Genomic DNA, 15,359 nt, shown 5'->3' on the forward strand with positions numbered 1-15,359 from the left:
AGCATATTTGAGCCTTAAAAAGGTTTTTTTTTTTTTGTTCAAAGAAAGCAAAAGTACATTTCTCATATTTAAATTATGTATAAACTATAGTCGTTTTATTTGTAATTCAGCTCAAGTTCTTAAAAAATATTTATTTTTATTTAAGAGCATGTGGTTGAGTGCAATAATTTAAAATATGTATACTCTAACTTACCTTCATCGTCCGAGGAATAGGAATTGTAACCAGCAGTTGGTCCTGTATTGGCATGTGTCTCAGAACGACTACGTTGTATGCCACCAGTCGAACTAGTTGCGGATGAGATGCCTCCTTTTGTGGTTGTTACAGTATTAGGATAGTGGGCTCCACTGGCCACAGCTGTAGAGGCCAATAGAATATTGGGATTACTGCCCAATTTAGACATGGCTGATATATTACTAGTGCCTGCAATTGGTTGGCCACTTTGTGAGGCAGACGATGTAGAATGTTGACCGCTTTTACGTGTAAGAGGTGATTGTAACATACGCTGTTTCCATTCCAATAAACGTTTCATAGACTCTTCGCGTTTGCGCTCGCCATCTAGGTGAGAGGTGGGTGTTGTTTGTGTTAAACCACCTGCTCCTCCGGCCACAGCTGGAGGTGAGGTTGTGCCTGTGGGTGGAGAAGTTACTGTAGTAGAAGTGGTAGGAGTAGTAGCTGTTGATGAGGGTTCATCGTCAAATGTCGATGAACGTTTAGGTAAACGAGCACTAGCTGAACGTAGGAACTGTTCATTTTGTTGAATAATTTGTTGAGTTGTGAGACCGGATGAAAGTAATGACGATTGTGACGTTTGTTTTTGTTGGTATGCCGGCGATTGGCCTAATTGTAATTGCTCTGGTTGTAGTTGTTGTTGTTGCTGAGATGGTGGTGATAGTGAATGATGAGGATGAGTGGAGGATGAACGAATTTGTGAACCATTACCCATTGTTTGTGAACGACTCATACGTGGTATGCTAGTATGTCCTGCTTGATTACCTAAAGCATCTTGTAACAATTCATTACGTTTATAGGTCCTTTCATAAGGATTCTCATAACCGATTGTATTCATACCACTCGCTACAGGACTAAGGAAGTCCGTAGATCCACTTGTGGTACGATATGTACCCGCTTGCTGCGGTTGAGCCTGGGGATTTTGTAAATACAATGCGCTCTTGCGCATTTTTTCAGCATAATTTTCCTCAGAATAATAAAAGCTATCTGGTGTACGATTAATGTCTAGACTGGATTTGGGTCGTGGTGCTCGCACTGGATCTGGCTTAATCATTGAGGCTGTGGCAGCTATGGCGGCAGCATCTGCAGCCGCTTCAGCTCTGGCTTCATACTCTAAAAAGTCGGCCGAATGTGGACGTACTATGGCAGCTGCGGGTCTGGCTCTTATATTGCTGCCAGCAGCACTGTGTCCAGGTGATGACTACAAAAAAAATAAGTAAAAAATTAAAAAAAAGTACTCCAAAGTTTCTCCTGTTTCTTCTATTTATAATTTGGTTATTTTTAAGTTAAAAGAAATTTTAAAGTACCTACAGAAATTACAAATATACTTCTTTATTTTTGTTTTATTACAATCCTTCCTTTCTACACACACACGCACACAATTTTGTATTTTTAGTTTTAAAAACCCTCTTAAATCCTTAAAAGAAAAACTTTGTCTTCTGTAAACATGTTAAAACTTGCAATTTCTGAATATATAAAAAGTGAAAACTTCAAGAAATAATGTAGTTTAGCACGAGTTCATACGATTTTTTTTTCTTTATTTTCTTAAAAACTTGAAACAACAAATTAAAAGAAAAATATGTATGTAGGTGGTATACATACATAAATATCTATATGAATGTGCACATTGGGATGCAAAACGCACATAAATGTCCTCCACTGACCTATAAAATCATTCAACAATGAACTATAAAACACATTTGCATACATACTGTAAATACTTAGTGATTACATATTTACATATTTAGAATTATATAAAGGGTTTGCCAATAGAGGTTATGGGTTTAATGGAATCAAAGTTATTATAATGTATAACTTTTCGCTGTTTTACAAAAATTTCTAAAAAAAAAGTTCTCACATTGGGAAATATGTATGTAGATTATAAGAGGTAATTTATGGCCGATTTTTAAAAGATTTCGGCGGTTATAACTTTGATTAGTTTCGTTAGGGTCACATCCTAACGAAACAGTCCAGAACATGAAAGAGTCTAGCTACAAGACTCAGTCAGTGCTCTTAAAGAGTGAGACATTCACATAAAAGGTGTAGTACCTCTTTTTTTTATCTAAACAATTCATTTTCTTTCTAAAACCAAAACAATAAATGAATTAAAGAAAAAAATTTAAATGATATCTACAATTCATGTTTTAACAACTCTCCACTATTACGAAACATGAAAATCCTTTAGAGAATACTACAAGGCTTCAATGTGAACACGTACAGTGGAATTAGCAAAAAAGAAATGAATTGTTCACGTGTTAGAAATGTGCACGTAAGATAGTGGGTGGGAGTATATTAAACACCTACACTACTACATACGTACATTTATATTACAAAAGCAAACAAGAAATTATAGTTGCTCCTGTTGGCAGTAAGATTATCTATAGAAGATATGGGTATTGGGACTATTCCTATAATGATCCGATTTCTGAGCGAATTGTACATAATATGCTGGAACAATACTGATTTACCTTAAGACCGACATATCTAATCTAATTACTTACTACAAACGGTGATTGGCCAATAATTGGCCTATCCTCATAAAAGGCGAGTTTATGTACATATGTGTAATGAATTCAGTCCCCAGCAGTTCGACAAAGAGTCAATGCATTCGAAAAAGACAGTGATTTTCACTAACGTCTAACCACCTGATTGGCTCTAATTCGGCCTTGGTCACGGATGTACTCTTTGTAAACGAGGGTGAAGATAATCGTCACTTTAGTGTCTCCTTTGTAAGCGAGAGAGTGGACACTTAAAAAACAAACTTAAGCTTTTTGTCTGCCTCTTTTTAATCTATGGTGTGACGATTGACTTACTCGTAGGACAAGCACATGTTAAAATAGCTAGTCACCTGGGGACTTGATGGCTAGTATTACCCCTAAGTGGTTGGTTGGTTCGTTGGTCACTGTAGTTGTCAATTATGAACTTTCGAGCGAAATGGATCGATCTCGTCCTTGGTCAAATAAAATATAGTTATTTTTAATATGTATTACGATTTGTAAATGGATTAGATAGAAGGATGGCTAGTATTACCCCTAAGTGGTTGGTTAAATAGGGACTGTCCGACCAAACCTCTGGGTCACTGAAGTAGTCAATTATGAACTTTAGAGCGAAATGGATCGATCTTGTCCTTGAATGACATATAAATATATTTAACATGTAAATGGATTAGATAGAAGGACAGGAAAGGATTAATCTACTGGATGTGAACCAAGATATGTTTGATTGTTACAAACATTGACACAAACGCATAATACCCTACCCACTTTTATATATGTATAAAATTTAAATCTAACGATCTATGCTAGTGTTAGTTGTAACAGCAAAACAACACGTTGTATGTAAATGTGTTGTATGCAGATGCTTTTTTATCTGTTAGTGTTGCTGATTGTTAAAATGTAGGTTGCACTTTATATTCAAGTTACATTGTGAATGGATGGTTGGGTGGGTGGTTGGTTGGCTGGTTAGTTGTTTGTATTCTGGGAGGTGGCAGTGTTTTTTACATACATAAATGAATGAGTGTGTTACTACGAATTTTGTTATAATGTCATACCTGCTACTTTCATCTATCAAATGAAAGTTGTTTGTAACTACAGGCTGTTTGTTGTTATTTTCTTGTTTGCTTGTGTTGTTGTTGGACTAAGGATGAATGTAAATGAATGTTTCCCTTTAAGCCGTTGCTACTACTGACACACTAAAAGTCTAATTAAAAGTTCAACTCATGTCTGTAACAAGTCTTTTAAACAAATAACTAACAACAAAAATAAACACAAACACATCATGGATTAAATGGGGTCTTTATAGGTTTTTGATTCTAAAATAGCAAAAGAAACTAAACCTGTTTTTTTTTATGAGTAGTAAACAAATTGTTGACAACCCTTTAAATTGCAAATTGGTGTCACTTTTCTTTTTACATAGTTTCTTTCTGGGCTAAACTTCTTTTTAATTACAAAGGAAACGTACGAAAATTTAAGAAATAACAAAATGTCAAAAAGTTTAAACATTTAGTCCAGCATTAATGAAGATATAATTTGTTTATTTATGGTTTATTAAGCTTATGATTTATTAACTTTATTCCACATTTCTATAAAAAACCATCAATAACTTTATTAAGCTTTTAACAATTTCAATTAGAGATGTTGATAATCTTGTTTTTTATATTTCAAATCAAGAACTCATTTCATCTTCTAACAATTTTATGGATAATTTTCAATTTTTTGGAAATATTTGATAAATTTATAAATTTTAGATAAATTCTCAAAAAAAAAAAATTCTCAGGAAAAGTTCGTCATTAAATGAATTTATAGCAAATTTTTCATGAATTTTCCATTTTCACTTATTGATTTAAAATAAATGGAAAGTTTCTAAAAAAATTGTTTTAATAAATTCTTTGATATATGAACAAATCATTTTAATCCTACATCTAATGTCCTTGTTAACTTTTTATCAAAAAATACACACAAATCCCAAAAATTACTTTTAATTGCCAGATTATCTTTTCTGCATTTCAATTAAATGCTCAACTACATCTACACATTTTCGCAAAGGTACAAATACTACAAAAACAAGCAACTAAAATTTCATTCAATAATTTCCAAAGAAACCTGTACATTTGAGAGTTATGTTCTACATCCTTGTTTTGTTTTTTACAAATGCGAATAGAAACTAAGTAAGTTTAAGTGTAGAAATAAAAGGAGAAGTCCACTTCGTAAAATTGGTTCAAACTAGATTCGGTCACTATACCTAAATAACCAGTCAAGGGGCTAGTTGTTTTTCCTTTACAAATGTTTTAAAGAATTAAGGGTTTTTGAATATATATTGTGCTTTTAATGAATATGATTTCATCAGCTGCTGTTTTGTATTTCTCCTGTATTGGGTTCTTTTATCAAAAACAATTCCCAACAAGTCTTACATAAAGCTTTTAAATATTCTTTTAAGAATTGTAGATAGTTAAGAAAACAATGTAGAACTAATTTATGTATCTGTGGTTGTAAATTGCAATGTAATGCTTTTGCATTGGTACATGCTCTAATCAGCGTAGGTGTGTTGTAAAAGGTATATATTTCCCAGCAAACGCGTAAAAAGATAACAGTTGTTGGAAAGGATAAATCAGATCCCGTACACGTTGACCACTATCGGGTCTGTTGTGCGTTCCTTAACTCGAGTCTCTAGTAGAAGTCAAACCAACGACCTACGTATTGAAACAACACAACCAATTAATCTACGGCGGCACTTAATTATATTAAATAGTACAATTTTGGAAAAATTTTTTTTGGAAAAGTTGGAATTTTTGAAAATATTTCATAAAAATATAAATTTTTGGATTTTTTTTTTTGGAAAATTATTGAAATTGATTAAAAAGTATGAAAAGATAATAATTTCAAAAATTGTTCACTTTTAAGAATGTAATAATGGCCATAGACATTAAGATACTTTTAATTTAGAAAAGTAGGATTAGTGAAAAAGTCTTCTACCTTTGGTGTATATTGCCTTTTGAACATAAGGTCATAAAGGCAATATTTCGTAAAGGCATTTATTGACTATAACTTATGGACCAAAGATTTGGGAAATTTTAATTTACTGAGGCAACGTTGTAGTTCTTGTCATAAAGAACAAAAATTGTAAATGTATAAAATCAAAAAAAATTTCATCTTCAAGATCAAAATTGCAAAAAACCTTTAAAAATTTCGATTCGAATTTTGTAACCTTTTTTCCCTGTTTAGGCAGCAAACCGTTCAATACTCAAGGAAACAATCGACTACAAAATTTATCTAAGATCTCAATAAAAAACTTTCTAGAACATATGAACTTTCTAGAAATGATTCTTAACACCGTTTAGCTAGCGCAAAAGTGAAAAGTATACGTAGGTAGTACGTAAATTTGGGGCACACAATTTTAAAGATTGCTCAAATACTTAAATCTGGGAGCGTTTAAATTTTTCACTTATCCGATGTACCCCATTTTTGAGAATTTAAAATGTAACTCTAACTCAACAACATTTTTTGATTTCAAGAAGAAAGTTTTACATTTTAAAATGACACTGCTTTTATTAACGACACCTGTACGTATACGTGTTATTGATTTATTGATATTACAAATATTAAGTATACGCCTAATTTAGAGAATCGCTTTAAGATGTAAACGCTCGCTTTTTTATTGTGTGTTGCGTCTCTTGATGTGTTTACTGCTTTGTCTGTGCTGTAGCGGTCGGTGCGTGATCACGATGTTGCGATTTTGATCTAGAATTTTTTTGATATTATACATTCACAATATTTATTCCTTATGACAAGAGCTACAATTAAAATTCTGAAAGGTTTGCAAGATATAAACCTGAGAAATTTATCACTTTTTTTCCAAAATGACACCGAGGCCCATAAAAAGTGCACGACTTTGGGCAAAACTGGGAGACACAGGTATTTTTGTTGGTCTTTTATGTCCCTATACGGTTATATTTCCATGACATAAAAATTTACACACATTGTAATGATGTCCATGAAAATAAATAATCAATACTTGTTAGGTGCAGTAAATTTAAAATTTACACAAGAAATCTCAATTTTGTCAATTACAATACTAAAAAGAAGTTCAAATAAATAATTATACCCTACACCACTTTAGTGGGGAGGGTATATTGGATTTGTGCTGATGTTTGTAACATACAAAAATATTCGTCATAGACCCACCTTAAAGTATACCAATCGGCTTAGAATCGTTTTCTGAGTCTATTAAGCTATGTCCGTCCGTCTGGCTGGCTGTCCATGTAAACCTTGTGCACATGGTACAGGTCGCAATTTTCAAGATAATTGGATGAAATTTGGCACGCACGTTTTATTTGACCCAAGGACGAAGCCTATTGCAAATGGTTAAAATCGGTCCATTATTTCACCTAGCCCCCATAGAACAGAACCCCCTTCATAATTATGTTAAATATACAGATATATCGATAAAATACGGCACAACTAAGTTTTATAGAAGTCTTGATAACCCTGCCAAATTTCATAAAGATCGGGCCCCATTACAAAGTCCCCTTCAGAAAATAACTTGAATGTCCCAAATTAACTTATAAACACAAATATCGCGATGAAATTCAGCACAACAAATTATTATGTAAATATAAATATATTCACAAAATTTTATCGGGCTTGGTCCATATTTGCCCCTAGCCCCCATATAAAGCCTCTTTCAGAAAATTAGTTTTTCATCCATAAATTGCTTAAATGTATCGGAATAAGGGAATATTGAAGATAAATGCTTTATTATGAAAAATAAATCACATTTAATATTCATAACTGGTGTAGGGTATCATATGGTCGGGCACGCCCGACTATACTTTCTTACTTGTTTTTTGTTGTAATTACTAACAATTTCTCTTGTTTAGAATTACAACATTTTAAACAAGAAGATTTTGTACAAAGTGAACTGGTCAGGAATAAGATTTCAACTAATTGAGTCAATTTCATAGAATCTTAGAATTCTTTGTTAGATAAACACTAACTTTTAACAAAATATTCAAGCATTCAAGATTTTTCTTAAAAAATCTCGTAATTAATTTTAATAACACACAACCGGTGATATCTGAGAAAAAGAACCTACAATTTATAAAGCTCTTTCGGTAAATTCTTTATATTGTATTTCTCTTATACTTCGTGCTAAATAAATTCATTTAAAATCATGAAAAACATAAATTAAGTTTTTGCTCTATCGCTCTAATAATGAAAAAAGTATGTCATTTAGTATACAAAGTATGGTGCTACAAACTTTTTATGCATTTCCCAGTAAAGTCCATTTTTTCTCCTTCTTGAAAGAAAGTTATAAAAAAAAAAGAAAATAAAACTGAATGTTTGCAGAGAATTGTTGCTAAGTTGGTGGTACTTTAAAGTATACAGCTCTATTAAGAATGAGAAATAGTGAAAAAAAAGAAAATTTCAAGAAATACCTGAAGCCAAAGAATACAAGGACTATGATGTGTAAAAATAGCAAAAAGAATCCTTTCCTTTAACCAAAGGCAAAATGCAAAAAAAAAAAAAAGGAAAATTAAAAACATACTTTGAAGAGATGACGCAAAAGGACGCATTAAAATGAAAAAATATATACATGCACATACATATATTTTAATTTTAAAGAACTATTTATAAAATTATGTTTAAAAAATTATATTTTAAATTGTGCATTTCTAATTTTCCAATTGTATTAAATTCAAACTTAAAATCAACACCAGCACAACCCTTTGGGGGGTTGTTGGCACACATTACATTTGTTACCACAGTACAGAGGTGAGTGCTTTTTTTAGATTTGTTTCTACTTCAAACTACATTTAAATCTTTTGGTAACACGCATATGACACGACCTATTTCCTGCAGGTATAGTACACATGATGACTCTTTTCTTCTATGTGTTATATGCAATATTTATACAATACACTATATTTTTCATTCTTTCATTCTCCTTCTTTATTTTTTTTGCACTTTTCTTCTTTTTAATATATTTTTTGAATATGCTGGTCTTGCAACAATTGAAAGTGTGTTTGTGTATAAGTGTACTATATAGTTGTATATAAGTTTGTAGCATGTTTTTATACCAAGATTAAAGCAATACAAAAAATTGTAGATTGTACCCTATATCCAAAATTTATATTATATAAATATGTACAGTTATAGAACTTAAAAGAAGTGGAAGATACTTTTCTATGGTACAATTTAAATACAAACAAATAGGAGTGTTATATTCGACTATGCTGAATTATTTATACCTACCATCAAACCCATGTCATATATCAATCTCAGGGTGATTTTTGAAACGAGAGCTTGCGTCAATTATGGACCAAACTCTTTGGAATTGGAAAGAAAGCTTAATGTCCAATAACATATCATGTGGGGTAGGGTCAACTACACAGGCCGACAAATTTTTAACCCAGAGACCAAGTATGCTTTTCTAAATTGCGCGGTGCTGAATACGAACCTTAGAATTTCTCCATCATATCTGGGATTCGAGATGTCGTGTCCTAAAGCTTGAAATTATGGCACTTTTGGCCGTGATAACAGTGTCAAGACAACTTCGTTTATAAAATGTTGTATGTCATCTGAAAACCCATTCAAACCATTCAGATTTAAATTAAAGACTTAACATCTGACATATCTTCTTTCTTTTTCCAGATTTCTTTACCTAAAGCATGAAAACTCATGGTTTTCGTTATATCCACGGTATTCATTTTCAATATCAATAAAATATTTTTACTTTTCACGTATTCAGTAAATTTATACTCATCGTTTAAGAGGTATTGCTACAAAAAAGTGGTCCATGGGACAACCTATTATGCATGTTATAAACCCTTTTAAGAAAATAAAAGTCCAGATAATAGGAAATATATAACTAAAGTTTTAGTAAAATCCCATAATGTTAACTCATAAACTGTGAGTGTCAATGTCAAATTAGGAAACTGTCTTGAAATCGTATGAAATATTATTTAGTTTCAACCGATTTATATATTGTATTTTCAATGTCATATTGCGAGAAAATTGTTAGTGATAAAAAGAAACTGACATCAAATTCATAAAAATCTGTCGAATTGGTTTTTAAAGTGTTTACAAACCTCGATTTTGTTGGCCTGTGTTACTTTTATTTTACAAAAATACACTAAACTGTATGTACTACAGGGACTATTTTACCAAGAAACATTATATGTATGAGGGTTTAGAGAATATGAACGTGTGTAAGTATGTTTGTACGCAAATCTCATATCAATGTTGTAAGGAGCAAATGTTAGGATTTAAACTAACTCCATGAACCTCATTCAACGAAGACGAAGGAGTGTTGTATTTCATTTAATGTCATGTCTGTAACGTAGTATGTCAAGGAATAGCCATTGGGGGATATATTTTTCAACCCTTCGAAAAAAAGCTACAACTTTAAAAAGCCTTTTAACACAAAAAGACATTTCAAAATATTGATTAATTTAGAATAACATTCTCATAAATACAAGTAAATTTTGTTTAATATTCAATTAAACTTACCTCCAAATTATTAGGTGTATAACGCGACGACATCGCAGAAGGTACATGTTTATTGCCCTCATAGCTAGGTGGCGATAAGGGCCGACGATAACTGGCTGCCTCTTGCATTAAAGCTTCCTGAGCTGATGGATTTCCTGCGCCTGCAGTCAAATTGTAAATATCTTCATAATCCGAAAACATACGATTTTTCGAACGGCCATAGGCATCGGGTGTTCGACGTTCGGCTGCCGAGACATAGGCCGACATATGGGGTGGATAACGTTGTTGTATGAGACGTTGCATATACAATTCACGTTCGCCATAGATGTCATCAACGGCAACACGTTGCTGTTGCAATTGCATTATTTGCTGTTCCATTTGAGAGTCCATATATTGGGCTGTAGGTGATTGGGGATAATCGTCAGGACTACTGAGTGTTAGTTGTTGTTGATACTGGGCTTCTAGCGTATCTATGGGATAGTTGGCTTGCTGTTGTTGTGGTGGTATTCTCATAGCTGAGGACACATTACCCGTACGGGTGTCATATATGGCATGATGTTGTGATCTCGATTGTTGCTGCTGTTGTTGATACTGTTGCATTTGCTGCAAAGTGGGAGACATTATACCTGATCTACGACTAGATTGCTGCTGCTGATGCTGTTGTTGGTGCATTTGATGTTGTCTCATGGCTTCATTATCTATAGAATGTTCAGGACTAGGTGAAGAATAGCCACCATCTGTTATACGTCTGGGTTTGGGAGGAGCATTGGCATACAACGGTTGGCCACTACCACCCGCACCACTGCTACTGGATGTTGTTACTCCACCATTATCTGAGGCTGGCGTTACTTGTCCTTGACCGGACATTTTGCTTTGCTGTGATTGAAGTGTATGAATACCAGAGTCAGAATTTTCACCGCTATGATTTAAAGAAGAAGAACCACTAGGATGTTCCGATGATTCACCAGCACTGCTGGGAGCTTGCATCATGGTGGCCGCACTTAAAGCTCTCACCCATTGTACCATAGATTCGGCATTTTCAGCCGCCAGCCAATAAGTTCTCATATTTTGATGTTCACACTTAAAAGCATATTTGCGATAGATTTTATCTTCGGGCAGACAAGCAGACACCTTATAAGAGGGGAGTAGTATGGAACCCAGAACTTTTTCTTCCTCCGGACCCTTGTAATAGTAAAGACAATATTCTGCCAATACAAACCATCTCTTGCGCCACACTTTAAGGCCATCAGAGCCTTGTTTATACAGCCAACCTGCTATGGTAACAGGAGAATTTGGTGGCCTTTTGGTAATGGGAGATTTAAGAGCTTGTGAATTTGTTATTGAACCACCACCCGATTTTTTACGATCCAATGGCGCATGTGAAGGACTTTTAGTTGAAGCCGATGAAGATTCTTCTGAACTGGGAGTTTTGGTCATCTGTGGAGGATTATTTGAAGATTTTGCCACTGTAGAGATTTGTGTTTGTACTGCCTGATTGACAACATGACCAGGATGATTTTGTTGTATATAAATGGGACTCTGGTCACTGCTCTGTGGTGTTTGCAAGTCAGATTTAGATCTCTGCTGTAAAGCATGATGATGTTGTTGCAACTGTTGCTGATGATGCAATTGCATTTGTAATTGTTGATGCTGATGTTGGCCATAAATTTGCTCTTGTTGTTGTTGTTGCTGCTGTTGTTGATGATAATGTTGAGCTGATTTGTGGGCATTTTGTTGGGTAACTTTTAATGGTCCAGCAGCTGGCTGAAATTGATTTGTTAAATTCAATGAAGAGGGAGGCGCTCTTTGTTGTTGCTGTTGTTGCTGCTGCTGTTGTGCCTGTGTTGTTTGTTGTTGTTGTTGCTGTTGTTGTTGTGTTAACGTAGACATCATACTCGATGACTGACTCATATGATAATGACCCTGTGGTACAGGAGGATTTATCATTTGTCGCAAAGCAAATTGTCTCTGTTGATTTTGAGCTGCCTCATTTTGTGTGGCCAATTGTGCCTGTAACTTAGCCTGTTGCAACTGTTGATATTGTAATTGTAAATTTGTAGCCTGATTATGGGCAGAATTAATACGTCCAGATGCCGCTAAATATGTTCGTTCTGTTGGCGATTGATACAACTGGTCTGTGCCACCAGTACCAACAGTACTACTTGTAGGATAACCCGACGAGGTGGAAGCCTGATGGTATGGTGAACTATGTGCCGAACTACCTCCACTCCCCGAACTTTGTAATTGATGTTTCAGCAGTAATTTACTGGCATGTGGTTGTATATCGATTGGTGTTAGTGGTCCTGATGATGATGTTGTTGTCGGACTCTGTTGATACTGTTGTTGGTGGGCGGCTGCTACATGTCCCAGATGATAGTTGGCATGCTGCTGTTGTTGGAAGACTGGTGAATGTGTTGTTGTACGATAGTCAGCAATGTTCGTTTGATACGCTAATGGTATTTTCTTTTGTAAATGTTGAGCTTGTTGTAATTGCTGTAATTTTTTTGCGTCCATGGTGCCCGCATTAAATAGCGGTGGCGCCTCCAACCTACAATTACAATGATAATAAAAAGAAAAAAGTGTTTAATTAGTCATTTTAAAAGGTAATGATCAAGAAATGATGTTCCTCTTCAGCTGATATAATGAGATTATTTTAAAGCTTTTCAGTTTAATGTTTAAATTTTAAACTAAACCACCTAATTTGTAGTTCAAACCCTAATTATATAGACACAATTTGTCAAATGTTTAAATGTTCCAATTTTATCGTAAACATTTTGCTCATCAAATCTCTTTCAACCGCAATTTCTACGTTTTTCACAACAAAGCTTACACTCAACCGGTTTTAGACTATCAACATACCATTGAAAAGTTTAAAAATTTAAACATAAATATCTATAGCCTCATATGAACCTATTATGAATGAAAAGGTAGTAAAAACCTTCACCACACGTAATTGCTTTTAATTGATTAAATACGAACAAAAGCCATGTACGAACCTTAAATGAATGGCCTTAAAAGGCAGGGGACAAACGACCCCCTTTTATTATGTGTTAGAAAAGTAGCAATGCTCAGCAGCAAAAAAGTTATATGAGGATAGAAAAATTTTATAAAATAAGCACATGTTGCAACATGTGTCGTTAGACATACAAACCATTTAAAAAAATATGATGATGCAACAATGTGCTTTTTTGTTTTCTTTGTTTTACAGAATGGTCGAGTTCTGGATAAACTAGTATCAAAGTATAATTGAAGTCAAATACGACAATATGATTCCCTACGGAATATCTTATTAAGAGTTTTGTGACAATCAGTGCATAATTGGTCATTCTTTTTATACTATCTTTACCATCCAAATTCACGCTCATTCCACGTTTCATGATCGGTCCATATAAGTTATACCTACAGTATAAAATCCACTGTAATTTTTAGACATACCTCTAGTCGGTGTAGTTTATAATATAGTCAGCGTGTTTGGCTCAAAATCATCTAGGTGTTTAATATCATAGAATATTTGATGACAAAATATTTTGGAAGATATTTATTTTAAAGATATGTATTAATAGTTTTATTAGATTTTAATGAAATAACGTTGTTTAGAAAAAGTTTCCTATTTTTAATGGACTAGTGGTGCCCGGTCCACGTTGCAGACCAATGATTAGTAATGTGGACTCTACGCGTAAATTTTAAAATAATTGGTTTTAACGGTTTAGGTGTAAGTGACTAAAAATTAAAACTTCGGCGACATCTGTCGGACAAATAGATAGATAGATAGATAGATAGATAGATAGATAGATAGATAGATAGATAGATAGATAGATAGATAGATATAGATAGATAGATAGATAGATAGATAGATAGATAGATAGATAGATAGATAGATAGATAGATAGATCGATAGATAGATAGATAGATAGATAGATAGATAGATAGATAGATAGATAGATAAGATAGATAGATAGATAGATAGATAGATAGATAGATAGATAGATAGATAGATAGATAGATAGATAGATAGATAGATAGATAGATAGATAGATAGATAGATAGATAGATAGATAGATAGATAGATAGATAGATAGATAGATAGATAGATAGATAGATAGATAGATAGATAGATAGATAGATAGATAGATAGATAGATAGATAGATAGATAGATAGATAGATAGATAGATAGATAGATAGATAGATAGATAGATAGATAGATAGATAGATAGATAGATAGATAGATAGATAGATAGATAGATAGATAGATAGATAGATAGATAGATAGATAGATAGATAGATAGATAGATAGATAGATAGATAGATAGATAGATAGATAGATAGATAGATAGATAGATAGATAGATAGATAGATAGATAGATAGATAGATAGATAGATAGATAGATAGATAGATAGATAGATAGATAGATAGATAGATAGATAGATAGATAGATAGATAAAAAGATAGATAAAAAGATAGATAAAAAGATAGATAGATAGATAGATAGATAGATAGATAGATAGATAGATAGATAGATAGATAGATAGATAGATAGATAGATAGATAGATAGGTAGGTAGATAGATAGATAGATAGATAGATAGATAGATAGATAGATAGATAGATAGATAGATAGATAGATAGATAGATAGATAGATAGATAGATAGATAGATAGATAGGTAGGTAGGTAGGTAGGTAGATAGATAGATAGAGAGATAGATAGATAGATAGATAGATAGATAGATAGATAGATAGATAGATAGATAGATAGATAGATAGATAGATAGATAGATAGATAGATAGATAGATAGGTAGGTAGATAGATAGATAGATAGATAGATAGATAGATAGATAGATAGATAGATAGATAGAGATAGATAGATAGATAGATAGATAGATATAGATAGATAGATAGATAGATATATAGATAGATAGATAGATAGATAGATAGATAGATAGATAGATAGATAGATAGATAGATAGATAGATAGATAGATAGATAGATAGATAGATAGATAGATAGATAGATAGATAGATAGATAGATAGATAGATAGATAGATAGATAGATAGATAGATAGATAGATAGATAGATAGATAGATAGGTAGGTAGGTAGATATATAGATAGATAGATATATAGATAGATAGATAGATAGATAGA

At 33.0% G+C, this 15,359-nt stretch overlaps 1 protein-coding gene across 11 annotated transcripts in view; it reads right to left on the bottom strand.

Moving 5' to 3' along the window:
• LOC119605460 (serine-rich adhesin for platelets) overlaps positions 1–15,359 on the bottom strand; it is a 188,941-nt gene that overhangs the window by 23,452 nt on the left and 150,130 nt on the right. For 10 of the 11 annotated variants that reach the window (XR_005231597.1, XR_005231598.1, XR_005231599.1 and 7 more), the window contains 2 exons: positions 10,237–12,763; positions 194–1,430 (listed from right to left, as the gene is read on the bottom strand). Coding sequence is in view for 8 of the 11 variants with exons in the window: in XM_037958638.1 (XP_037814566.1) it covers positions 194–1,430; positions 10,237–12,763 (3,764 nt within the window). In the remaining 3 variants the exon portion in view is untranslated. The remainder of the gene's footprint in view (positions 1–193; positions 1,431–10,236; positions 12,764–15,359) is intronic. The other variant, XM_037958613.1, reaches the window with a different exon arrangement.

Source organism: Lucilia sericata, unplaced genomic scaffold (assembly GCF_015586225.1).
Source record: "Lucilia sericata isolate MDLA Ls3-8-SP2 unplaced genomic scaffold, ASM1558622v1 Contig000015F_arrow, whole genome shotgun sequence".
Classification (NCBI taxonomy): Eukaryota; Metazoa; Arthropoda; class Insecta; order Diptera; family Calliphoridae; genus Lucilia; species Lucilia sericata.